The sequence below is a fragment of the Arachis ipaensis genome, chromosome B1 (assembly GCF_059453495.1).
Source record: "Arachis ipaensis isolate K30076 ecotype BB chromosome B1, ASM5945349v1, whole genome shotgun sequence".
Taxonomy (NCBI): Eukaryota; Viridiplantae; Streptophyta; class Magnoliopsida; order Fabales; family Fabaceae; genus Arachis; species Arachis ipaensis.
In genome coordinates, this window is record NC_142436.1 from 39,701,809 (window position 1) to 39,728,408 (window position 26,600).

Consider the following 26,600-nt stretch of genomic DNA (forward strand, 5'->3'; position numbering starts at 1 on the left):
AACCCATTCTTTTTTGTAACATTCTTCGAAAATGAAAACAACTTTAAAATCATTCCAAATTGTTAGTTTTTTTTAAAAGACTCAAGAATATTTCACTCTTAAAATTAGAATTTAGTAATTAAAAACTCTACAGCAGAGTCTCAAGACTTTAGGGAAGAAACATCCTATCTCATTTCTTTAAATTTGTTGAAAATCCTTAAGATCATAGCTTCTTGATTTAAATCAATCAAATAAATTTTAAATCAAAACCGAATAATGTAAATCAAACGTGTAAGAACCGGCTTAGTCGCTTTAGTAAAAATAATAATTTTTAAGTGTCTGGAGTAGATTCAAAATTTAGAAGTTTTAATTTGAAAATTTAAAGGTGAAATTTGATTTCAATGAATTTTCTGAGTTGGAAAATGTATCTTTTTCGATAAGTTTTTGTAAAAATGCGTACTGGCACTTAAGCTGGCAGTACCGACTCTAGTCTATCTAGTACCGCATATTTTGGATAATAAGATTTTGAAAGTTGATTTATTATTTTAAAAAGATAAAAATAGTTTAGAATTGAAAACCAGGCGCTAACCTTAAAGGTTTTGGCCCAAAGTGGGCCAAACGGACTAAAAATGCTAACGGATAGTGGGCCAAACGGACTAAAAATGCTAACGGATTGGACTGAGCCCAAGGCCCAACATATATATACATGTTTAATGAGCTTTCAGCTCATTTTAACCTTAGAAACATGAGAGGGGGCGCTGAGATGGTGAAGGGAGGAGAAGAGGGATGGCACTATTCACCTTCTCCTTGTTCTAGCCATAACTTGAGCTACGGAACTCCGACTGACGAGCCGTTTGCGGCCACGCAAAGTTCTTGTCAAGCTCTTCATTTTTATTTAAAAAAATCTGGTAAGAACTTGAAGCTCAAGCTCCAGTTTTCAGTTATAGATTTCTGCATTTTTGGATTAGAGTTTTTGAGTAGATTTTTGTGATTTTGCTTGTTTAGGTGATCTCTAACAGCGGGTAATTGTCGGGCTTTGTCGCAATCACCACTGGATAAGGTAAGAAACCTCTATATCCATGTGGTTTAGTGTAGTGTGAGCTTTAGTTATTAATGCTTGGTTATGTTGTATGTATGAAGCTTATTTTTGGAGTTGGTTGTGGCTTTTGGTTTGACTTTGCTGGTTTGGAGCTTGATGGAAGCTTGTTGGAGCCAAGCTTTTGGTGTTTGCGCATATTGGGAATCAGCCAAGGTATGGTTTGGGTTTTTTTTATGTAATATGTAATGTTTCTGGACACTTAGACTAGTTGACCTTAAGATAGGATTGAATTAAATAAATGGTGGATTGTATTATGTATGTGGCATGTGAATTGAGATAAAGATTTTATGAGTTGTGTATGTTAGAGTTGATTATGATGTTGATGAGAAAATTAATTATTGGTGTTGTTGATGGAAATTGATAGATGTTGTAGTGGTGTTGTGTGGAAGGAATTGGAATAATAATGATGATGATTATATGATTTGATGATGAATGATGATAATTGTGTTTATGGCTTGTATATGGAATAATGTTATTGTAATTGGGGTTATGGAATGAATTGAGGAATGGAATTGATTTGGGTAATTTGGTAGTGATGTGTGTTTGATTGATAAGGTACATGAAGTATAGGATTGGGATTTTGGTGTGTTAGATTTGTGGTAGGAAACGTTAGAAGTGAATGAGTGATTAGGTGTGGAGATGTTTGGGATATGATTGAGGAATAATGGTAAATGTGTGGTAGTGTTTTGGTCATGAATTATGGTTATAAATGTTTGGTTTGGTTTGAGTTTTGGAAAAATAGAGAACCTTGTGAAACTTGGTAAAAATGGATTTTTGGTGAACTTTGACAGATCATATCTTGAGCTACGGTTTTTGAAATTGAATGATTTTTGTATCAAAATAAAGATAATTCAAAGAGATTTAAAACGATATCAATTTTGTAGAAATATGAATTTTGTAGAGAAAGATATGATCGTTGAAAGTTGGTGTTCGAAATCTGAATTTTGTGAATGCGGCAAAATTTGTGATTTCTGGTTTCTGTGCGCACACACAGCCTTGTGCGCACGCATACCCCTGTGAGTTTTTGAACCTGTGCACACGCACAGCCTTGTGCGCATGCACACACAGGGGAAGGCTTGCTGTTGAGAGCGCTAGCACGACCTGTGCGCACACACAACCAACGAAGTTTTGCAACATGTGCGCACGCACACGTTGGAAGGTGCACTCTGTTGAGGGCGTTCGCACGTCTTGTGCAGATGAACAGAGTTAAAAATTTTACTACCTGTGCGTACGCACACCTCTATGCGTACGCACACATTTGAAAACTTTCCTAGGCGTGCACGCGCACACCTCTGTGCATACGCACATGCCCTATTTTTCAACTAAAATCTTGTTTTTTTTTTAACTGCTTCACCTTCCCAACAAGTTTGTAAACTTCTGTGACACCTATTTAGAACTCTTTAGCTTATTTTTCGGGTATCAAAATATGGGAAAGGTCCTAGGAGATTTAATTTGGGTTTTACTTTGAAAAGTTAGCGAACGAAGGTTTAGGTTTCTGGTGTATTAAGGATGAGTTTGGTTGAGAGAGAAGGAAGAGTAGTGAACTTGGTGATTACTGACAACGAATTGAGAAACTGAAGAACCAATGAGTTCGGAATGGAAAATTATGAATTGATGATGGTTGTGATGAGTTGAGAACTTGAAAAGGAATAATGAGGAAATTATTGGAGTATATGAAAGTGTGCAGAGTTTATATCTCCGGCGTAGCAGATTCTCTACTGCATGACTAGTTATTGTTGAAAGTGTGCGGAGCCTATATCTCCGGCGTAGCAGATTTTTCTGCTGCATGACTAGTTGTTATTGAGAGTGTGTGGGGCCTATATCCCTGGCGTGACAGATTGTTCTGTTGCATGATTTGTTGTGGTTGTTTCCTTCTCTACTGCATGAAGTGTGCGGGGCCTATATCTCTGGCGTAGTAGACTCCCTACTGCATGAGTGTGCAGAGAACTATACCTCTGACGTAGCAGATTCACTACTGCATGAGTGTGTAGGGCACTATATCTCTGGCGTGGCAGAAAAGGCTACATCTAAAAGGATGTGTCGGGTTGGCATATACGGACCGACAAGTGATATCACGAGCCAATAGGACAGGCATTCTTCATATGCATCTTTTATGTGTTTGTTTGCTTTGATTACTTGAGTTTCCTTAATTGTATAATATGCCTACTTGCTTCTTGAATTACTTATTATATATGATTATTACTTGTGTATTACTTGCTTGCATTATTTTTTATTGTTTGGTGCTGAGGAGGTTAGGTAGGTGGTGGCGATGGGATCGCACGGATGTTAGGTTGGGGAAGGCTGTGGGATACAGCGGCGTGATTAGTATTAGTTAAAATTCCCCTAAGTTTAGATAACCCGGTTTATGGTTTAAGTTCTTTATTTATTTATTTTATTCTAAGCTTGAATATCCGTATTCGATGTGAAGTTCAAGGATTGCCTTCGGCGTCCCAGAGCCTTACATCTTACATATCGAGCACTGTTACCATACTGAGAACCTCTGGTTCTCATTCCATACTTTGCTGTTGTTGTTTTCAGATACAGGTCGTAATTTACCTCGGTGAAATTGCGGACATGGTGGTAGAGTGGAGTATGGTTTCTTCCTGGTTTATTACTGTTTTATTTTATTGTAGTACTTTCTCTCACCCTTTTTATTTTAGACTTTATGGCCTTAGAGGCTTACTTGAGAGATAAGTTGTATAAGCTATTTTAACTCCAAAACTCTGTATTTTTTTGTTTGTAACTAGTCGGCTTAAACTCCGCAAGCTGCGGCTAGTTCCCTATGATTATTATACTCTTATATCTATATATGTTCTATTCTCTTGCATCTATACCTTGTGTCTTGTGCGTTAGCTTCGTGTGAACGTGTCGCGCTTTTGTAATTCTGTTTTTGAGCTTAATCCTTCATCAGGCTTCTAGAATATATTATTTCCTTCTATATAAATATGTATAAGCCTTAGAATTGTCGTAACCTTTGATTAACCTTTGCTTTACGGCTAGAGGTAAGGCTTAGGGTAATTAGGGTGTTACAAAACGTCCCAATCCAATTTCAAAACCAAATCACTTAAAACAAGGTCAAATCCAATTTCTTTTAAATTCACTAAAACTCCTTCGAATGTGATCCCTTTAATCAAATTCAAAATATAAACTCTATTTACATCCAAATCAAAATCGAAACATAATTATTTTCCAAATAATTTGTACTCAAAAAATAATACTTTTCTTAATAAATAAAGCTCAATCATAACTCTCTTTCAATAATTCACTCAAAACATAATTCATTATTTTCTTAACTAATTCAAGTGAAATGATATGATTCTTAAATTCATAATTTCTAAATAACATTTCAAGCAAAATCTCAAAATTTATAGAAATTTCGGTACCACCTCCCCTAAAATTTGGACTCTACCACCCTTTTCGGGTCCCAACCAAACCATTTCCAAATCAAGCCAATCCGAAATCAAATCATTTTCAACAAATCAAACTCCTTTCGAAAACTTTAAAGAAACAAATTTAGCAACCGTCCGTTTCACAAACCAAACAATAATCTAATCAACCAAACAATCATATTCATCCACAAATAGCTAGACAATATATAAGACTTATACAATTACTAAACACTGTATTTCTCACATCAATAGCTATTTATAACAATTTTAAATTATAAAATTGAGTTTTTAAAAAGAAACCCCTACCTCGATAAGTCGAAACCATAAACCGAACGCGTCAACGGAACTTTTTTATCTCAACCCAAAATCAACGGCAACCGCAACCCAGTTGCTAACCACTCTCGCAGCAACTACAACAACTTAAAGACATGCAACAATTAGAACTCGAACCTCCGTTACCAAACCTCAGAGGCTTTAACCAAACATAACAGAATACTAACACATGGGTTTTTGAAACATAAATACTTACTGTAATAAGAAAATAAAACAGCGGTGGTCACTGAACTAGTTTAACGGCAGCCCGGCAACCACCTCGAGTGACAGCGGCGACTAGAACTCCAGCGACAGTGACTATAACAAACATGCAGTGATGATAACGTTTCCGAAAATTCAAAAGAATGAAAATCAACTCAAAATCCTTACCGGAAGTGGCCATTGGCGATGACAGTGGCGTTCTCCAGCAGCATAGGCTCAATAGGAGCTCCGGTGGTTCAACAGCAGCGGCGGTGGCTCCCCATCTTCTCTTCCATTCGTGTTTCCTCTCCCTCAGATCAGATCGGCGGCGGACCTCCAGCAGCGGCGATGGAGCACGAGACGGCGGGGCCTGGGCTCGTCAACGATCGCGGCAACGATGAGGCTCGGATACGGTGACGGGGTGGTGGCACTGGCTTTCCTTGGCGACGACGGCACAGACAGTAGCAGCGGCATGTATCCTTTTCTCTCTCTCTCTCTCTCTCTCTCTCTCTCTCTCTCTCTCTCTCTCTCTCTCCCTCCCCTCTGGTGTGGGTGGCTGGCGCGATGACAAGCTGGACGGCGGTGAGGCGCGGCGCCGGTGCAGTAGCGGTGATAGCTCCTCCCCTCGGTGCACTCTTCCCTCTCTTCCTCTTTGCTTTCTTGGATCTCACTTTCTCTCCTCCCTTCCCCAATCGATTTTCCCCTTTCTCTCTTCCCTCCTCCCCCCCCCCTTTTTTCTGTTTCCGTCGGTGAGGGCTTTGGGGGTGGGTGAGTGGCGGTTGGGAAGAAAAAAATTAGGGTATGTATTTGGGGATTAGGATTTGAGTAGAATTAGGTATAAGAGAAATTTTGTAATTTTAATAAAAATTAGGGTAATAGAGTAACTGAAAATTAATTTTAATTCAACAAAATTATCTTTAAAAAAATTTATTTAATCATAAATTTATAAATTAATTTCAAGTAAAAATACTCTAATTCAAGAATTAGAGGTAATATAATTAATTTTTTATTCATAAAAATGAAAATATTGAATTTCAAAATCTTAATTAGTTAAATCAATTTATATAAAATTCTTACTATTTTACAATTACTAAACTTTATAATTTAAATATAAAAATTATCTAATAATTATAAAATTAGATAAAAAAATTCTAATTTAATTATAAAAACTTGTTTTAATTAACTAATAATTTTGGAAATTAAAGTCTTTAATGAATAAATAAATTAAAATTAACTTATAATAATATTTTTTAAAAATTCTAGGTCTTAAATCAAGTATGACAGGTATCAATTAGATACCTTAGCATCATTGATATTGTGCACGATGACTATAAAACAGAAGGAAGCTTATGACAAAGTCATGAGAACTGTAAAACAAATCCAAGGGAGGATTTTTTTTTTCCTTTATATATGGCCACAAGGGTTGTGGACTTGTGGTAAAATATTTCTTTATAATTTGATGTCAGCAAAAATTAAATCAAAAGATAAATAGTGGTTAATGTGACTTTTAGTGAAATAGCCTCACTTTTCTACCAAAAGATAGGATTGCACACTCTACGTTCAAGATATCTCTAACTGTAGATGAATATTTTACGTGCAATATCCGACAAAATTCATCTCTTACCAAATTGTTGATAAGGACATGTTTAATAATATGGGACAAGACATTTATGCTTAACAAGTATTGTTATGAGGTACTGAATAGATGTTTGAGGGATATTATGAGGCACACATTAATTACTATTGGCGAGCATCCATTCAGGGGAAAGGCGGTTGTACTCGGTGGAGATAAGACTTTAGATAAATATTATTACAAGAGAATCTTGACAGGATATAGTACATGCAACCATAAATTCTTCTTACCTTTGGGAGTCTGTTGAAGTTCTATGATTGTTGAGGAACATCAGACTAACTATTGAATGCGAAAATGAAAACCAACAAAAATTAAGTAATTTAGTTATTGGTTGTTAAAAGTTGGTGATGACCTAATAGGAGATAATTTAGATGGAGAGTTGAAAATTGAGATTCTTATGAATATGATAGTTCTACATTTTGAATAGACATTTAATGAGTTAATCAACTTTGTCATTTCGAGCTTGGTGCATATTTATCTGTCAAGCAATTACTTTAATGATAGAACAATACTAGCGCAACCTTAGACGTTGTTGACAAAATAAATAGTCAACTACTATCCATTATTCCTGGTGATGAAAAGGCGTATTTTAGTTCAGACAATTTTTATGTTGAAGAAGGTAATATGAAAAGCCACTTAAAATTCTTTGGTCTAGATGTATTGAATGCTCTTAATTGTTCTGATCTTCTACCTCATAAGCTCACACTTAAGATTGATATTCCGGTGATGCAACTTAGAAATATAGACTAATCAAATGATCTACACGACTACACAGGTTAGGAGATTTAGAAATTACTTGGTTGAATGCAAAATATTAACAGGGACCAAAATAGGAGGAATGCAACCTAAGAATGAATATGGTTTCAAATAATGATGGCATTCCAATCAAGTTTTAAAAAAGATAATTTTTATGATAGTGTCTTTTGGTATGACAATCAACAAGACTCAAGGATAGACGTTGAAAATTGTAGACCTGTACTTACTAAGATCGATTTTTTACGCATGGACAATTATATGTGGCACTTTCAAGAGTTAAGAGCAAACAAGGGATAAAGATTTTAATTTAGAATCATGAGGATGTCTCTTAAAATTACACGATTAATGTTGTGTATAGAGAAGTCTTTGATAAATTGAGATGATCATGTATTGTTTAATCAATTAGTATCTCTTTATTGTTAATTATGTTTTTTTATTTTTTATTTTTGTATTTGGATAGAAATTTTTATATAAATAATATTTAAAATTTTATTTGATACAAGAACAAAGATAAAACCTATAGATGTAAAATAATCAATGTTGGAAAAATAATATGTACGCATATTTTCTCGTAGAAATTAAGACATTGATTTATTACATATTATGCATTTTTTTAATTAATCTAAATATTTTGTGAATTTATTTGTTATGTAGTATTGTTTAGTATTCACATGAATCAAAAAAATAAATTAGACTTAATTTAAAATTAAATATATTAAAATTTTTTATTAAAAATATTTTAAATATAAATAAAATATTAAATATTTTTTATACATCGCATGGCACCTACATTAATTCTTTTGTAAATACATGTGTAACATGCAATATATTATATATATTTTTTATTGATCTTGATTGGAAGTTAATATAAGTTTTCAATCATTTACATAATACTTCAACTTGAACTCAAATTGTATCAAATATAATTTTAATTTTAATTTATTCACTATAATAGGTCTAAATTATAAACTATGGTTTTGTTCCGTTATTGACAATGAGAAAGAATTACTTTTAACTTTATGTGTAATCATCATGTTTTACCTGAACTGAGTCCTGTTACCTGCATTTTATTTTCATGTTGGTCATATTTAATTTTAATGTATTTTATGTGAGTTTGAGAATTTAAATATGTTTTTATTTTAAAATCATTTTATGGTTATATCTTCAATCTGGGTTAAATATATTATGATGCAGATTTAAATCCTGATTTTAATTATATAATGTCCACTTGGAATAATCATATATCAAATTAAACCGACTAAAAAACTATTTTACATTTATAAAAATACTGATAAACTAGGTTAGAACAAATCTTGTAGTAATTATATTATTTATGTGATGAATTGTTTACTTCTTGAATCTTGAGACATAGTAAAAGTAAGAATAAGAATAATAATTTACCATAATAAGAAAATAAATTCCTATTTATACAGATGAATATTTAAAATGTTAATAAATCCAAAAAATTATAAAAATTAATCTTATGCTAATAAAAGATAAATTTTTGTGTACAAAATTACTCATACATTAAAATATTTACCATAAAATTTCTATACTTTCTTAACCTAATCCAACTCTTCACCACCACATTATTTCACTTGTAGAGAATTAGGAATTAAAAACTTGAGATTTGATTAGATTAAAAGAAATAATTTAAAAATATTGAATATTTTTTTAGTAATTTTATTTGGATTAATATTTAATTTGATCCTTAAAATTTAGAGTAAACTAACATTTGTACCCACGAAAGTTAAAAACGCTGACATATCTACCCATAGAAAAAGAAAATTACCATTTGTATCCATGAAATATGGATTTCGCATAACAAAATTATCCAAACACTAAAAAATTTCCTAAAATCCCTAAAATACCCTTATCTTCACCACCACACCACCTCCTTCACCCAATCACCTTCTTAACCCTAACCCTCTTCACCAAACCACCACCCCTCTTTCCCTTCCTAATCTCAAATCCCACCACCATCCTCTTCACCCAGCTACCACCCCTCTTTCCCTTTCTAACACACTCTCACCATTAAGTCGAAAACCTCAGCTTCATGTTCTGCGTAACAGAGCCCCTCTCTTCTTCTGACTAAATTCAACTTCAGGGCTCAGAGCTTGAGCTACAATGGCGCCGAAGAAAAAGGACGATGGAAGCACCAAGAAGAGGAAGCGGATTCCAGCTTCGGGCTCTAATGCCGAAGCATTACATGAATCCCCTTCTAAGGCTCCTAAACTCTCTGCCTCTAAGAAACCCTTCAAATCCCTCAAAACACGCAAACCAGACGCCGTTCCTAAAGACAAGACCAAGAAGGCTCCCCTTACAGGTCGAGAACGTCGTCTTCATGCTAAGGTCTTAAAACGTTACCAATTTACTTTCAAATGCATTTGAATCTGTGTTTTGTTATTGTTATGAATTGGTGGAATATTTTGTTGTTTGATTTCAGGAACTTGCGGAGGCTAGGAAAAAGAAGAGGAAGCGCCATTTCACTCTTGAGCAAGTTTTACTTTGGAATTTTGTATAACTCAAGGCTGGTGACAGAAGCTCTACAAAAGATGAAGGGGAAATTCCTGAAATTGCAGGCCCGCCTCGCCATCTGCAAGGTCTGCTGGAACGGCGGTTGCTTCGACTCTGACATTCTCGTAGCTTTTGATGCCGCCGTCGCCAATAAGGTAGCGTGAAGAGGAGGGTCTCTGACGTGGTAGGCTCTGGTTTTTGGCTGATGGTGATGGTGGCGAGGAGAAGCTGGCGCGGTGCTCCTGGGCTGGCAGAGATCCGCGACGTTGCTAGCAGAGAAGGGTGAACGATGATGAGGAGGGTGAGACGGTGGTTTGTGGTTGATGCTGGGATTGGGTGGCTGAGAACATTGAGAGAGAGAGAGGAGGGAGGAAGGAGATGATAATGTGGAGAGAAGGGTAATTTAGGAATTTTAGATAATTTTTTAGGGTTTGGATAATTTTGCCTGTAAAAATATTTTTTGATGGGTACAAATGGTAATTTCTTTTTTCTATGGGTAGATATGTCAGCGTTTTCAACTTTCATGGGTACAAATGGTAGTTTACTCTAAAATTTAAAGCCGGATTCAATTAATTCTTAAAATTATATAATTGATTCAATTTGACCTCAAAAATTAGAATAACAACTTACGTTAGTCTCTAAACTGATTTCTATAAATGGCATATTAATTTTGCACGTTAATTACCAAGATTTGGACTCTTCATCTAAATTTTATGTGACTAACAACAATTTTAATGAAACTAATTTTTTGAGTATCACTTTTGACCAATACAGTAACTAAAATAATTTAAAATTAATACTAGCATTAGATATTATCTTTGAAATAATACTAGTATCAGTAAAGAGATACTGAATCATTTTGATGAAAGATCTTAAACCTATTAAATGAACATTCTAATGTTGTAACAAAGACTCAATCAAAATATATTTAAATAAATAGATGCACTCAATTGTACTCATGTATTTTATAACTCTATTTTTTTAGAGTTATGCTACGTGTACACCAAAATCAGCTACCAAAGTCAGCCACCAGTATAAAATACATGCTGAAATACAAATACACATTGAAAATAAATTAAACCACACATATATGATATATTTATACATAAATACATTGGTAGCTGATTTTAATGGCTGATTTTGATGTACAAATAGTATTTTTCATTTTTTTATTATCTTCTTATCAATTTGATAGAAAAATAGATCTGAATTAATTTAACGTAAGTTCTTTTTTCAATTATTTATATAATTTTATTTTTTTTCAATATAAATGCACAAAATTCTCAATCTTTACCTCCACTAAATTTTAATTTTCATTGCATTTTTTTTTCAAATTCAATGATATCTTTTAAATATGGTATATAATTATTAATTTTGTAATTCTATATTTTTTATTTTAGTTAAATTTTTATAATTTAATTAAAATTATTTAAAATAATTAAAAATAATTAAAAATAATTTAAGTTTAAATTAAAATAAAATTAAGTATTGGAGTAACAAATCTCATATTGAGTTTCAAATTAAGTTTTATGATATATAGTCCCACAAATATTTATGTGATACTTTGTAGAACCTAAAATAAAATGAAATTAAAATCAAGCATTGGAGATACTCTAAGACTTACTAGACTTCTTAGAAACTTGATTAACTCCTCAATATCTTCACGAAAATGATAATAATAAGTTCAATTTGAAAATTTTGCGGCTCTAGAAGCAACAATCAAGCTTATTGATCTCTAATAAATCTTGATCACATGGAATCTAAATAAAGAATCTAAATCCTAACAAGTTAATATAATAAATCAACACGTTGTTAACGAAGATTCAGCCGCTGACAGAAAGGTCCCCGAAAAATGTTATCGATAAAACAACCATTAAATAATTTAAAAATACAACAAAAAAAATCAATAAATATGATATTTTTTATAAGTAACAAAAAATTTCATATTTAGCAAATCTCTTATCCATTTGATCTAAATTTTTGTGGCAATATTTGAATAAATATTTAAAAGTACATAAAAAAATTTGGAGCAAAATTTGATACCTAAAATTTTACTTTTTATTTTTCAAAAAATATGTTCATTCAAAATAACTGTTTTTAAAAAATTTTACCGGACAACAAATATCAAATTTTAATAATAAAAATATATTTTTTAATTATATAATTAAAAAAATTTACATTAAAATTTATCATCTAAAATTATTTTTTAGAATATATATTTAATATCTAATATTTTTGTTCCTTTTTAAAATCTTTTACGAATTTATTTGTCGTTAGCATATTTTAAAATTTATTTTTGTTAGCAATACAAATTTTTGGTATTATTTTAATAATTTATTTATTTTTAAGTAGATTGGTTCTAATTTGAAATTAAACACAAAAAAAAACGAGTCACCAAAAAAAAAAAAACAAAACAAAACGGCTATTGTACCCGGACCGGCCCGGCCCATTAAAGTGTAGATGCTCAATATAAAGCGCCCAACTGGAATTAGGGTTTCTTTGGCTATTCCACTCGTTCCCTACTGCAGAAGCTCTCAGCTACTTCGATCCCGTAACCATGGTATCTTCTATCTCTCTTCTCTCATTTCTCTTCCAAAAACTTTCAAATTCTCGATTCACCTCTTTGATTAGAGTTTTTGTTTTCCTTCGGATCTAAGGTTCCACCAGTTAGGGATTTTATTGCTTAGTACTAATGTGATTACTGCCAATGGCTCCCAAGTAAATCATGGTTGCTGAAAACGCACAAGTTTGCTGATTCTGCGTTGGAATCTGTAGTTTTCCTAAAATATAATTAAATAGGACTATTTATTTATAGCTATCATGGATATTTTGTGTTTTCATATTTCACTTTTACTGGTTTTTCTTTTTGTATTGGACATGGAGTTTTAACCCTAAGTTGACACTGGCCCCCCTTTTTCAGACTAAGAGAACGAAGAAGGCTGGTATTGTTGGAAAATACGGTACGTTTTATTAGCTGTGATTGCTAACTATGCTTCACTATTTTGATGCGGTATTTTTTTTCCCTACTAGTAGTTGTCTAGTATCTAGATGAATTATCATTGATTATTAATTGTTTGAGATGTTGATGATAGATCGAGTTATGTACATGAAGACCTTGATTGCATAAGCTTGTGCGGTTATGCCTGTTAGTTTGTTTGTTTTGTATATAGCAAAATTGCATAACACTTGATCTATGTGTAATGCTTTATCTTTGATATGGTCATGTAAGTCGAGCTGTGGGTTAGACAGGCTGGCCGTGTATTTTAGCTGATGTCCAGTTCCTTCTGTTTTGAGCACTTTTTCAAAGAATGAATTGAGTTATGTACTTATTGTAGTATTGTATAGCATGGTATACAATCTTTTTGGGGGTCTTAAAGGTTTAAAATTTTGGTCAAACTTAATGTACTAACAACTGTTATTCTTTACCACTGCATATGTCATTGCTGAAGTATAATTTGATTTTTTTGTCACTGTAAATGCTGTTCCTGAGAGACTAGCTTTGTTTTTTTTCCTGTATCAGGTACCCGTTATGGAGCTAGTCTGCGTAAGCAGATTAAGAAGATGGAAGTTAGTCAACACAGCAAATTTTTCTGTGAATTTTGCGGAAAGGTAGAGCCGAGCCACAAGTTATTTTCTGTGTGCTCAGTGAAGATATAAAAGCCCTTTTGGAAAGGATTGAATTCTGATGATTGTGTTTGCAGTATGCCGTGAAGAGGAAGGCTGTAGGAATATGGGGATGCAAGGACTGTGGTAAAGTGAAAGCTGGTGGCGCCTACACTTTGAAGTAAATTCTCCTGTTCCTCTAGTCGATTGGATTTTAATTATTTTTTCCTCTTTTGAGAGAATAATGCTGTGTACACCAAAATCAGCCACAAAAGTCAGCCTCTAGTATAAAATACAAGTTCGAATACAAAATACACATTAAAAATGAGTTAAACAACACATGTATTTATACAAATACATAGTGGCTGATTGTGGTGGCTGATTTTAGTGTACAAAGTATTTTTGCTTTTGAAATAGTCATTACTGACTTTGTTCTTACTATTTTCCACAGTACCGCGAGTGCCGTGACCGTGCGGAGCACAATTAGAAGGTTGAGGGAACAAACTGAGAGTTAAGGTTCTGCTTGATGCTTTTATTTTGAGCAATTAGACTTTTTATTAGTTTTAAGTTTTGATGAACTGGTATGATTGTATTCGAGGTAAACAATTAATCTTTTGTCTTTGAAGACTTAAAATCTTTGTTAATTCTCTTTGCTTTTTAACTTAAAGTGGCTGAGTTGTTCCCTGTCTGTCATTCATGGTAACCTTAATTTTAACTTAACCCTGGAAAATTACCGTTTTATGCCTCTGATTCATTCTCGGTATGGCAACTCTAGTTTTTGCATGATAGTGGTGACTGCCTGACTGGTGAGTTTTTACCCCTAGTGAAAATTAGATTACGACATTAAATTGTTTTGTACTTATAGTATTCACGAGTTTCATTTAATAAAAAATTTTACTGGATCAAAAATAAAATTTTATAAACTTTATAATACCAAAAAATTTTTTTTTTATAATACTAAAACTAAAACCGGATATTTTACAGATTGAAGAGCGTATTTATACTTTATCTTTACACTTTTTTTTAAATAGAACAGAGCATGTTATTTCGGCTCCTTGTATTAAATATTATTCACAACCAACGAGTTTAAGGGATTTTTTCTTTAAATAAATTAAAAAAATATTATATTTGTTGAGATAAATAATTTTTGAAAATTATTACTAAGGTTACGAAAACTAAACTGGTCAACAAACCGGTAAGGTGACTGGTTTATTGGTTTAACGGTTGGACCAAGGTTTGATCGGGGTTAAACTGGTTTAATTAAATATTAAATAAAATTATTAAAAATTTAATATACAATTTTAAATAATTAAATTCAATAATTTTAAATATTAAATAACATTGAGTAAGCTCCATATTTTTTTTACATTGCTGCTTGAATTTTTCAAAGTAACATTAAAGACAACATCAAATCCTCTTGCTGCTGGAACTCTAGCCAACAACACTCCTTCTAAGTTCAGATTCAATCTGCATGAACTGCAAAGAAACAGTAGTTAGAAGCATAATAATAAGTGTAAAATTAATGAAAAGAACTTATACGAACACTTGCAGTCTCATCTAATCCCAAGCATAGCTTCTTTTGCACCTAACAATGTTTTATTAACTGCTTTTTTATTGGATTTAGAAACTTACTTTATCCATCCATTGTGAGAATTGCATTTTCAACATCAACACAAAAGAAGCAAAAACATGAGAGCCTGAAGTGTAAAAACATGACCAAAATTAACTAAAAAAAAAAAATACAGAATCATTCAGCAACTGAAAATCAGTAAAGCCAGTTTAAATTAACAAAATCAGTAAGTCCAGTATTAACAAAATCAGTGCAAATTAATAAAAGTATTAAGAAAATCTGCAAATCAGCATTCAACAACTCAATATTATTAATAACAGAGGAAATTATAAAACAAGCAAAAATAATTCCAAGCAATAGTGCTTACTGGCGGTGAGGGAGGAAAGGAAGTGACGGCGACGGAGGAGCGGGAACTACCGGCAAAGACAGAGAGAGAGAGAGCTCGAACAGAGGAGACGATGACCGAGAACGATGAGAGTAGAAGACCTTCCTACGACGGCGGCGAAATGAGGAAGGATGAGAAGAGGGATGGCGGTTGCAGGCTGCGTTCGAACTTCCGCCGAACAGAGCTTCCAACCTTCCACACGCGAAACCGCACCCATTGTTAGTGTGGAGGAGAAGAGCGGCGATGACTTCGAAGAGAAATGGTGGCTACGGGCTGCGTTCGAAGTTCGGAGGAGAAGAGTTTGGCCGGGGTGGGGTCTGGGATGGCAAATACGGTGTAACAGCCCAGACCACTCGCTAGAATGATATTGTCTGCTTTGGCACACAATGCCTCACGGTTTTGCCTTTGACGATAGAGATGATAGCCGAAACTCCCCACACTCACTCGTCAAAACACGTCATGCTAGGGGGAGGTATCCACACCCTTATAAGGAATGCTTCGTTCCCTTCCCCAACCGATGTGGGACCTTACATACGAGGGTATTGGGGCAGGGCATTTTTTTTTTTATATATATACTTAAACAGCGCCATTTTGAGGTAGCCACAAAATCGGAAATCTCTAAAAAACCTGGCCGGTTCTGACGGTTCACCGATTAACCATCGGTTCGGTCGGTTTTTTAACCGGTTTTTTGTCAAATGATTTTTATAGTCAACCGAATCGATTAGATGATCGGTTTTCGATTATTCCAGTTGAACCGGTCAGTCCGGTTCGATTTTCAGAACCATGATTATTACTGAAATATGTCATCTAATTTTATTTCGTTTACCATATAAACAATTATAAATGTATCTTGTTTATTGTGTAAATGAGATATATAGAATTTAAAAAAATACACATTGTAAATAAGATATGTGTATAATTGAATTAAACTAGTGTATGTTTTCGTACTCTGTATGGGATAATACATAAAATTATATAAAAATTTTATTAAAAAGTTAAATAAAATATACATAATAATTATTATAAATATTTTATAAAGTTATAATTAAAATCAAACTCTCAGGATTTTTAATATTAAAATATTAAAAATAATTAGTATTAATTGAGTTTGTTGAGTGATCATCTTACTCGTTCGATTAAACATCTATTAGGAGTTAGAACTTCGCCTTGTGTATGTAGCAATCTATTGGTTAGCGGCAAATTTTTAATAAATGGAGCATTAATATGTGGTGAGACTTGGCAAGAGTACCCCAATACGCGGGTACCCGACCCGTCCATACTTGACACGACTCAGGGTAGATATTGCTTGGGATAGGGCATAGTTGGGTTTAGGGTATACCCGTCCCGACCAGTTGAAAATAGGCATGCATGAAATCATTTTTGCATGTAATTTCTGATTTTTCTCGTCCAAATTTGATCTATGTGGTTGAGTATTTTAGTATAGCGATCACCGTGATTTCGTTGCGACACTAATGTGATAAAAGTTGCGGTAATTTCATAACTTATATATAAGACAGACCAGATTATTAAAGTAATAAGGGAAATAACATTCAGACGTGCGCATAAAAAAGATTTATAAGATGTGATTATTTCTGGAAAATATATATGTATAGCTCAAGTGAAAGATTGTTAGGAAATTATTATTTCTTGATATATTTATGGGCAATACATATATTAATCAAATCGCAAATTAAGTAATTTCAAATTAAATGACGTATATAATGGTAATCTCATTTATTGTCATAAATGTTGAATTAAATAAGTTATTATTACTTTTGATTTGGATAAATGAGATTAAAACCATTGATATTATTTTATTTGAGTTTTGGGATTTAATGAGTGTCACACTCAAATATAAATAATGATTTCAGAATTTTGGTCTCCAACACATCAAACTTGTCTTCGTAGCTCTTTTTCCACTGTGGAGTTGTGATTCAACCATATCAAGAATACATAAGGTTTTGATTGACGAAGATCAAAGAACCACAAAAGCCAAACTCTCTGATCTCAATCATGCTCTCGAATGGAGGGACACTTCTGCGCTCTCAGTTATATTTTTTAATGATTTAACATAGATGATCTTGAAGTTGAGAAATCCTAAATTTTCAGATAAAATATAATTTTTATTCAATCAAATGATGATAAATAATTTTATTGAATTAAATTATATTAATATGATCATTGGATGATAAAGAATGCTAGAAAAATAAATAAATAATATTTTAAGAGTATAAAAATATTAAATGGTCATTTCAATTTACTTTTTTAATCAACGACAATAAATATCTTGAATTAATTAAATTTTTACAAAAAATTTATATACCTAAAATTATTTCATTTCTTCAAAAATCTTTTCAACATACAATGGTTCAATAAGAGGTTGACTATTGAGAATTGAATATAATATTTTTAAATTCATATTTTCAATAAAAAGATGTACTTATCCATCCTAAATAATTCTATATTCATTATTACTTATCTATCTAAATAATTCTAACATTGATAGAATATTATTTTTAGATGCAAAATATTTAAAATATATTTATTCTATTTCAAAAATTAATATTCATATTTAATTTAAGATTTCAACAAATATGGCAGAAAATATTATATTTTTTAATTAAAAAAGTAAAATATCTATAAATATATTTTTGTACTTTAGCTTTAGAGTTTTTTAAAAATTTTTGGCAAGTTAATGGAATCAAATCATATTTCTATAACATATATAAAAATGTATATTACACATAAATAAAAAATGTTAGGTGTAATGAGAACAAATACATAAATTAAAGTAAAATTTAAAAAAAAAAAGAACCAATAAAATATTTAAGGAACGAAATATAAATAGAAGAGAAACAAAATTATTAGACGGAAGAAAAATAATTTAATAAATTTTATGTGTATATAAAAGAGAAATAAAAAGAAGATATACAGTACCTTGTTTAATTTAGCAAGATTTATAGAAATAAATACATAGAATAAAAGAATAAAAATAATAATAAAAAACTAAATATCTGAATTAATATCAAAATAAAAAATAATAAAATAATAATAATCTATCATAATGTTAATTTTTTAATATAATTAATTAATAACAATATAATTAGTCTACCATAATCTTAATCTAATCTTTTAAAATAATTAATTCTAATTAAATAATCAAATAAATTGAATATAAATATATCTAATCTAATCGTATAAAAAAATAGTAGATTTTCTACAATTAGACATATGTAGAAAAAGAAAAAGATAAAACAAGAAAGAGATGATAATACGTTACTTTAAAATGAGATTATTATTATTAATAACATATAAATATTAAAATTATATTAATGCATTAATTGAAATACATTATTAAAAGAAAAAGTTACAAAAATTAAAATAATTGAAATTTATTAACTTTAATTAATTAAATTAGCATAAAATAAGAAAGAGATGATTAATCAGATTAAATAAATTAAAAAATATTACTGAACAAAGCAAATATCACAATAATTATATTACTAATTTGAAAAAATCAACTCAATTTATTCAAATTTTTATTTAAAACAGACAATTAAAAATCACCAATAAATAAAAATGAATGGGATATAATAAAGAATAATTTTGGTAGTATAAATAATTAAATTAAATTATTATATACAATATTTATATTTTACCTTATTATAATTTAAGTTAACATTAATGATAAAAAAACTAATTTTAAATAGCCTCAATTTATATTTTACAACATAATTAAAGTACAATTCATACCTTTTTATTTTTGTGATTAATCAACTTTTTTTAAATTTTTTGGTTAAGTCTTCTATATTTTATGATCGATAATTTTTTTCTATAAAACACAAATTTTTGATGAATTATGAAAATCATAATTAATTAAGAAAATCAAGAAAAAATTATTAAAAAATCAAATAAAAGATAAAAAATAGAGTAAAAATTTATTTTGAAACTAAAAATTTGTCAATTGTGCTAGAAATTCTAAAAATTTGTATATTATTATATAATCAATTTTGTTACTCACTTCAACTTTATTATCCCTTTGTATCCAAAAAAGTATATAATGTCACACTTATTTCAAAAAAGATGAAACTCTTCAAATACATGGTATAATGTATATTTAAGAACAATAAGATAAAAAGATCTAGAATTTTATAATAGTATTTAAAATTTTCAATGACGATAATACAAAGAGTTTAAATCTACCAAATGAATTTGATAGTTATCCTTTACACATCTTATTCAAATTTAAATTTTAAAATTTAATTTGTATCCTCTTTTTTTCCTAATATAAATTATTTTTGACAAAAAATAGAAAAAAATCTATTAGACTAAAAAAGGATTCTATCAAAGAATTATTATAAGAAAATTTAAAATTAAAAAAAAATAATAAAAGCATTAATAATAATAAAGAAAAAGAAATGAAACTTATATTAAAGAATGTTAGAAAAGAAATAATAAAGTTCGTATTAATAATAATATTGAGGAATGATGTTTGCTGCTTTAGGCATCTAGTATTCGCCTTTGGCCATATTTTTTTTTCCTTTTTTACTTTTTTATTTAAATCATCAAGTCGAAAAGTGTACGGTAAGTCGGGTACCGGACGGTTCGGGTTGGTACTTGAGTGGATGAGAGGGGGAATCACCTAGTTCCGGGTTGCTGGGTTGGAGGAGGTGTAACCGATGTCCTGAGCTCTTCGTGTGAAGAGGGGGGTGTCACCTGCAAAGACACTCCGACGCTTTAGTCAGTCAAGTGTGCAGGCGAAAAGTGGGAGAATGGTATGTGACGTACCTTGGGGGAGGGGTAGGACCCTCCCCATATATACCGTGTCAGAGGCGGGTCCCACAAGGGCAAAACCTACCTTCCTCGAAGCTTCCCCATATAGCTGTAGTAGAGAGCTGTCCAGGACGCGTGTCCGAGTCGGTAATTGAACGCCTCGCACCCGACCGTTCGGGTCGGGTGGTTCGTGAGTCGGGTCGGCCCATGTGATGTTTGTGCCAGGCCGTAACAGTGCCCCCAACGCGCCAGCAATGATCGTGAGGGTCGTTGGTGGCGTGTTGTCTCTTCTTTCGTGCATTGTCGCCAGGTCGGCCGCTCGTGGAGAGGGCGTGCCTCTTGCGCGCGTGTCTGTTCGTTGTTGGGGATAACCGTTCGTCGCCTTGTTCCTCGCGCTGAGCATTAAATGCTCATAATGGGTTATTTCAAAACCCCGCGCGCAAAGACTATTTTGCCCCTTGGCCTTTCGCGCTTCTTGAGTCTGGCAGTTTTAACTAGTTTTGCCTTTTGTTTTTATCTCATTTCTTCACTCCTTCCATCTCCATCTTCTTCTCTCTCGAGTTTCCCAAAGCATCATTTCTGTATCCTTGTGCGTTCGTTTCCTTTCATTCCCTTTCAAATCTTTGCAATTGATCCAGGTAAGCATTCGTTTCCTCACTCTCTGCTTCATGTTCATCTTTCCTTTGTTATTAGTGTTTCTGTGTGCATGCTGCTTTTCTGGTTCGATTTGAACACTAGATGACCTTAGTAAGTGCGTTAGGGGGGGTTACCATTCCAGGGCATTTAGCTTTTTAGGCTTTTACTTGGAATTTGCTTCAGCCATGCTTAATGTTAGTTATTGAGTAGGCTAAATGTATTTTCTGGGCCTTTTCCGAGCTCCCGACCTCGTAGACTAACCGAGTGGTGCCCCCACTGTAGGTATGCCTCGCATCGTCTCACGAGCTTCTACCTCCAACACGGGTTACGACTCGTACGCTTGGGTGACCTCCAACGTGAAAGAGTCCCCGAACCAGATGGGCGTAGAGGAGCTTACCGAGTTCCGCCAAGCGGAGTACTTATGCGGCGGGACTGACGAGGAGGCCAACTACGACGTTTTCGTTCCTGCCCCCAACGAACGGCTATACGAACTCAACTTCCATTCCCCCGGGTTGCCGATTGGATTTGGTTCTACAAGTCAATGTTCACCCAAGTGGGGGTTCGTATTCCCTTTTCTTCTTTTCAAATGGCGCTCCTTAACCGGATCTCCGTGGCGCCGTCACAGCTGCATCTGAACAGTTGGGCTTCCATCCACTGTTTCGAGATGGTATGTGAATATTTAGAGCTGTCGGTGTCCGTCGATGTTTTCCTTTATTTCTTCAACCTTACGAATCCTTTCAAGGAAGGGAAAGCGAGGAAAGGGTTCATGTCCTTCCGATCTGCCCAGGGTCGGAGCTTGTTCGAGGACTCTTACCATGGGTATAAGGATAAGTATTTTAAGGTGCGTCCAGCCAAAGCTCGCCACCCCTTCTGGCTGTCGTTAGAAGGGAAACGCCTCATCCTGACGTATTGGAGTTTCGGGGCGGGGTCCAATACCTTTATTAAGGTGACTTACAAAGGGATGTTTGCCGTGGACAAAAAGATTGCCGACGTGTTGTTGGCCGTTTTTGGGAGAAACCATGTGAATCCTCACCTTCTTATGGGTGACCGGGAGGTCGCCAGAACTTATATTTGTGAGTAGCTTTGACTTGTATTTCTTGCATTACTGCTGCTTTGATTGGTTATGCTGATTTCACGACTAACTTGCTTATTTATTTGTTGCAGTGGGAATGTCTGCCGAGATGATAGGCCTTGAGAGTTTCTACAAGACCTTTTTGGAGGAAAGCGATGAGGAGAATGCTGACGGGAAACCGGAGGCCCCTCCTGAGAATAAGGAGGATCAGGCGGTGCCTTCGCCTCGTGATACCGGGATGTCGGACAAGCATTCTGACGGGGCGCGCGTCTCTCCCATTCACGAGGAGGCGGCCGGTACTGGGCATTCGACCTCCGCTCAACAAGTCGATGATGATGACTTGAAGGTTATCCCCACCCCAAGAGGCAGAGGTCATTCTCCAGCCCTGAAGGATCCCTCACCGTGATGGAGAGGAACTTTGACGCCGGGACCTTCATAGACTCCCAGTTGCTTCCCGGCACGGAGGAACACTTCCATGGCTCCGACCTTGCGGGGCAGGCGAGGTGGATGTACCGTACCCTCATCCGCGGCGCTGCTATAGCTCAGAAGGCCGAGTTCGAGTTGTCGGGGATGCAGTCGCTGCGTAGGAAGCTCGAATCTGCTGCTGTCCAAGGCGGAGGAGAAGCTTAAGGCTTCCGAGGAGAAGGCTGCGTCTGCCGAGGGAAAATTGAAGACCTCTGATGCTACCGTATCCCGTCTAACTGAGCGGGAGATGACTTTGGAAAGCCAGCTCAATGCCGCGCAAGGTCGGGTGGTCGCTTTCGAGAAGGAACGTGATGTGGCCGTCTCGTCGGCTAGGGCCGCTCAAGCCGAAGCCGAAGAATTCAAGAAGAAGCATGAAGAGACCGTGAAGCAGGGAAAAAGCGTGATCCTGATGACTGAAGAGGCTCTTAAAGCTCAGGTGAAGATCGTGGCCCCTGACTTCGACACGTCGGCAATCGGGGTCTTTAAGACAATCAAGGATGGCAAGATTGTCGACATGCCCAAGAAGTGACCTCTTGTAACTTTGTATGGAGTTTGTGATTTTGTTGTAGGACTTGTGGAACTTACTTTTTGATATACTTTAATAGTCGCTTGGTCGGCTTGTGATTATCGTCTTTCTCTGCTTATCTGGTAGCGTTTTCATTCTGTTTTGTTACTGTTTTGTTGGTATTGGCTTGTCGCTCGTGTTTATTTACCGTTGTGTTGGTAATTTGGCGAAGCCAAGTCGTTGCTTTAATATTGCTGTAGCCGTTTGTTATGGCTTTAACTTAGTTGGCTCCCGGGGTGATCGGTCTTGGGGCGCCGTATCCTGGTCCCGTTTAACATGTATTATAAGGAACTTGTTGCCGTAAATGGAGAAAAGTAAATGGGAAGGTAATTTTGACAAGTAAACATTAATCGATAGTTAAACAAGTCCATTGCCATAATAAGTACTTAACAAAGGTAAATCACTGAGCTCGCCAGATCGCCTAATCGGCGTGTTTGAGCTAGGAATAAAATCTTCTCAAGTTACCTGCATTCCAAGTTCTCGGGACTTCCTTGCCATCGAGCTTCTCCAATTTGTAGGCACCCTTGCCAATCACCTCTTTGACTCTGTAGGGGCCTTACCAGTTTACCGCCAGTTTACCTTCCCCTTGGGTCGGCAGCCCGATATCGTTGCGCCGTAGGACGAGATCATTTTGTTCAAATTCTCTCATGAGCACTTTGGTGTTGTAGCACAGGGCCATTCTTTGCTTTAGTGCTATTTCTGACAAATGGGCCATCTCCCTAGCCTCATCTGCTAGGTCCTTTTCCACAGCTTCCTCTACTTCCTTCAGAAGTAATCGTGGGCTCGGCTCGCTGATCTCTACGGGTATCATTGCGTCCACCCCGTATGTCAGGCGGAAAGGGGTTTCTTCTGTGGACGACTGCTCGGTTGTTCGGTAAGACAGAGGACCGAGGCGAGTTCTTCGGCCCATGCACCTTTTTTGTTATCCAGCCGTTTCTTGAGGCCTAGCAAGACGACCTTGTTTGCGGCCTCAACCTGACCGTTCGTTTGGGGATGCTCTACGGAGGAAAATCTCTGCTTTATGCCCAGACCGGAGAAGAACTCCGCGAACTTCTTGTTAGTGAATTGTGTCACGTTATCAGAGACAACGACTTCCGGGATGCCGAATCGAGTTATCACCTGTCTCCACATAAACTTTCGACAATTGGATGAGGATATACTGGCCAGTGGTTCAGCCTCTATCCATTTGGTGTAGTAGTCGATAGCAACTATGAGGTATTTGACTTGTCCCGGGCCAATCGGAAAAGGTCCGAGTAGGTCGACTCCCCACTGTGCGAAAGGTCGGGAGGACGTCAATAGGCTTAGTTCGGTTGCCGGCGCTTTGTGGAAGTTGGCATTCTCTTGGCATTTGACGCATTTCCTTACGAATTCTTTGGAGTCCATCATCATTGATGGCCAGTAATATCCAGCTCGGATGAGCTTTCTTGCTAGCGCTTTGCCCCCGATGTGGTGACCACAGCACCCCTCGTGGACCTCTTTGAGTACGTAGTCCGTTTGGTCGGGATGCAGGCACTTCAATAAGGGATGGCTGAGTCCCTTTTTAAATAGTTGACTTTGTATGATCGCATATTTGGCCGCCTCCTTTCTCAACGCTTTAGCTTCCTTCTCGTCGTCAGGGAGTTTGCCGTTTTCTAGGAAATCAGTGATGGGGTCCATCCAGGAGGGGCCTATCTTTGTCAGGTGAAGGGCAACTGCTGGTTCTTTTACCATGCCTTGAATGAGGGACCGGTTGCCAACTCCCGGTTTCGTGCTTGCTAGCTTGGATAAGAGGTCTGCCCGTGTGTTCCTTTCCCTCGGAACGTGCTGGACCGCGACCTCCTCAAATTGTTTGCTCAACTCTTTGACCTTCTCCAAGTACTTCTGCAACAGCGAGTCTCTGGCTTGGTAGCTTCCATTTACTTGTGAGGTAACGACCTGTGAGTCACTGCACACTTCCAGCCTCGTAGCCCCGACTTCCCGAGCTAAGGTCAAGCCGCCCAAGAGGGCCTCGTACTCCACTTGGTTGTTCGATACGGAGAACTCAAACTTGATTGATTGTTCGTATATGACCCCGGCAGGGCTTTCCAAAATGATCCAGGTACCTCTGGACGTTTGGTTGGAGGCCCCGTCCACATGGAGCCTCCACCGTATGCCCGCCTCCTCGGTTGGGTACCCCGTTACCTCTACCAAGAAGTCTGCCATCGCTTGCGCCTTAATTGCATGTCGGGGCTCATATCGCAAGTCATACTGAGATAGCTCGATGGCCCAAGTCATCATTCTTCCCGCTAAGTCGGGTTTTTGGAGCACCTGGCGGATTCCCTGGTCCGTTCTCACGACCACTGGGTGACCCTGGAAGTATTATACAAATCAAAATACATGGGAGAAAAATAATCTATTATATGATAGAATTAGCATGAGTATATTTTATCATTAAATAAACAAAGTTAATGTCAAATAAAATTACACGTAAATAGAAAAAAAAGAGTTAAAATATCCAAAGTAATAAAAAGATTATTTTTACAATTATATATATATATATATATATAGATGACTATAAAACAATGAACTCCGAACTAAATTAAATTGCATTTATTATTATTAGAAAGGGTAAGAGAGAGTAGTAGAGAAAATATTTGTATATTCAAGTTGTGTAGAATGATACAATATAAAAGGAGATTTATAGGTGTAAGAGAATCAAAATAATAAAGATGTAATATCCTATAATAAATATTCAGATATGTTAAATAATGCTAATTGATCTAATTGATCCTAATTATACTCTAGCATCTCTCCTCAAACTCAAGTGACAACTTGAGTTTGAAACTTATTTGAAACAACTAAATAAAAAAAATGCATAAACTGATGATAGAATGGGTGCAGACGGAACTGTTTAAAGAAAGCGCAGACAGAACTATCGGAAGGAAGCGCAGACGGAACTACCGAAAGGAAGCGCAGATGGAACTGCCACAAAGAAATGCAGACAGAACTTCTGGAAGGAAGTGCAAACAAAACTGCCGGAAGGAAATGCAGATGGAACTGCTAGAAGAGTACGCAGATGGAACAACCGAAAGAGAACACAGATGGAACTGCCGGAAAACTGTTGAAAAGTGACAAAGTACGAAGAGATGACAAACTATCGAAAGGTGACGGAAAACTTATGGTTTCTCCGTGAGAATAAGTAAGTAGTGGATGTTTGGATGAGCTAATCGGTGAGGTCAGAAAAGCGTTAAAACATTGACAAAAGAGAAGGAAATACTTAGAAATAATTAGCTATATTTTCTTAAAAATATTTAAAAAACACATTAGTAGCAAAATGATACTTGAAAGTGATGAGATTATAAGAAGAACTATGATTAAACCTAAGAAAACAAGAAATTAAAGCAAGAAAAAGTACAAAAGATGTGAATGCATCAAGGTTGAACCTTAAAGAAATAGTTCTTAAAATCATGGAATGAATCATCAAAAATAGAGAATACATTCCTTCCCTCAATAGCTTGGAAAGAAATCCAATGCTATTTTTTAGAACTAAATGGTTTAGTAAGCTGGAAAATGTAAAAGAAAACCTTGAAAGACAATGGAAGATCAAGCTCCTGACTAACTAGCTGATAAACTTTTATGAAACCCGAGGAGTTAGGATGAAGCTGAGAAGCGGCAACTCTACAAATA

The 26,600-nt window shown here is 35.0% G+C and overlaps 1 protein-coding gene across 1 annotated transcript; it reads left to right on the top strand.

The window, feature by feature from the left end:
- Nucleotides 1-12,382: 12,382 nt before the first annotated feature.
- On the top strand, nt 12,383-14,177 carry LOC107629003 (large ribosomal subunit protein eL43). The gene is made up of 5 exons (XM_016331672.3): nt 12,383-12,446; nt 12,807-12,846; nt 13,407-13,495; nt 13,588-13,670; nt 13,941-14,177. Exons 1-5 carry the CDS (start codon nt 12,444-12,446, stop codon nt 14,002-14,004), a joined length of 279 nt encoding a protein of 92 aa, XP_016187158.1. The 5' UTR covers nt 12,383-12,443; the 3' UTR covers nt 14,005-14,177.
- Nucleotides 14,178-26,600: the final 12,423 nt, after the last annotated feature.

Coding starts and splice junctions, on each gene's coding strand:
- LOC107629003 (XM_016331672.3), top strand. Junction 12,847..13,406: donor TGGTATTGTTGGAAAATACG/GTACGTTTTATT, acceptor TTCCTGTATCAG/GTACCCGTTATGGAGCTAGT. Junction 13,496..13,587: donor TCTGTGAATTTTGCGGAAAG/GTAGAGCCGAGC, acceptor TTGTGTTTGCAG/TATGCCGTGAAGAGGAAGGC.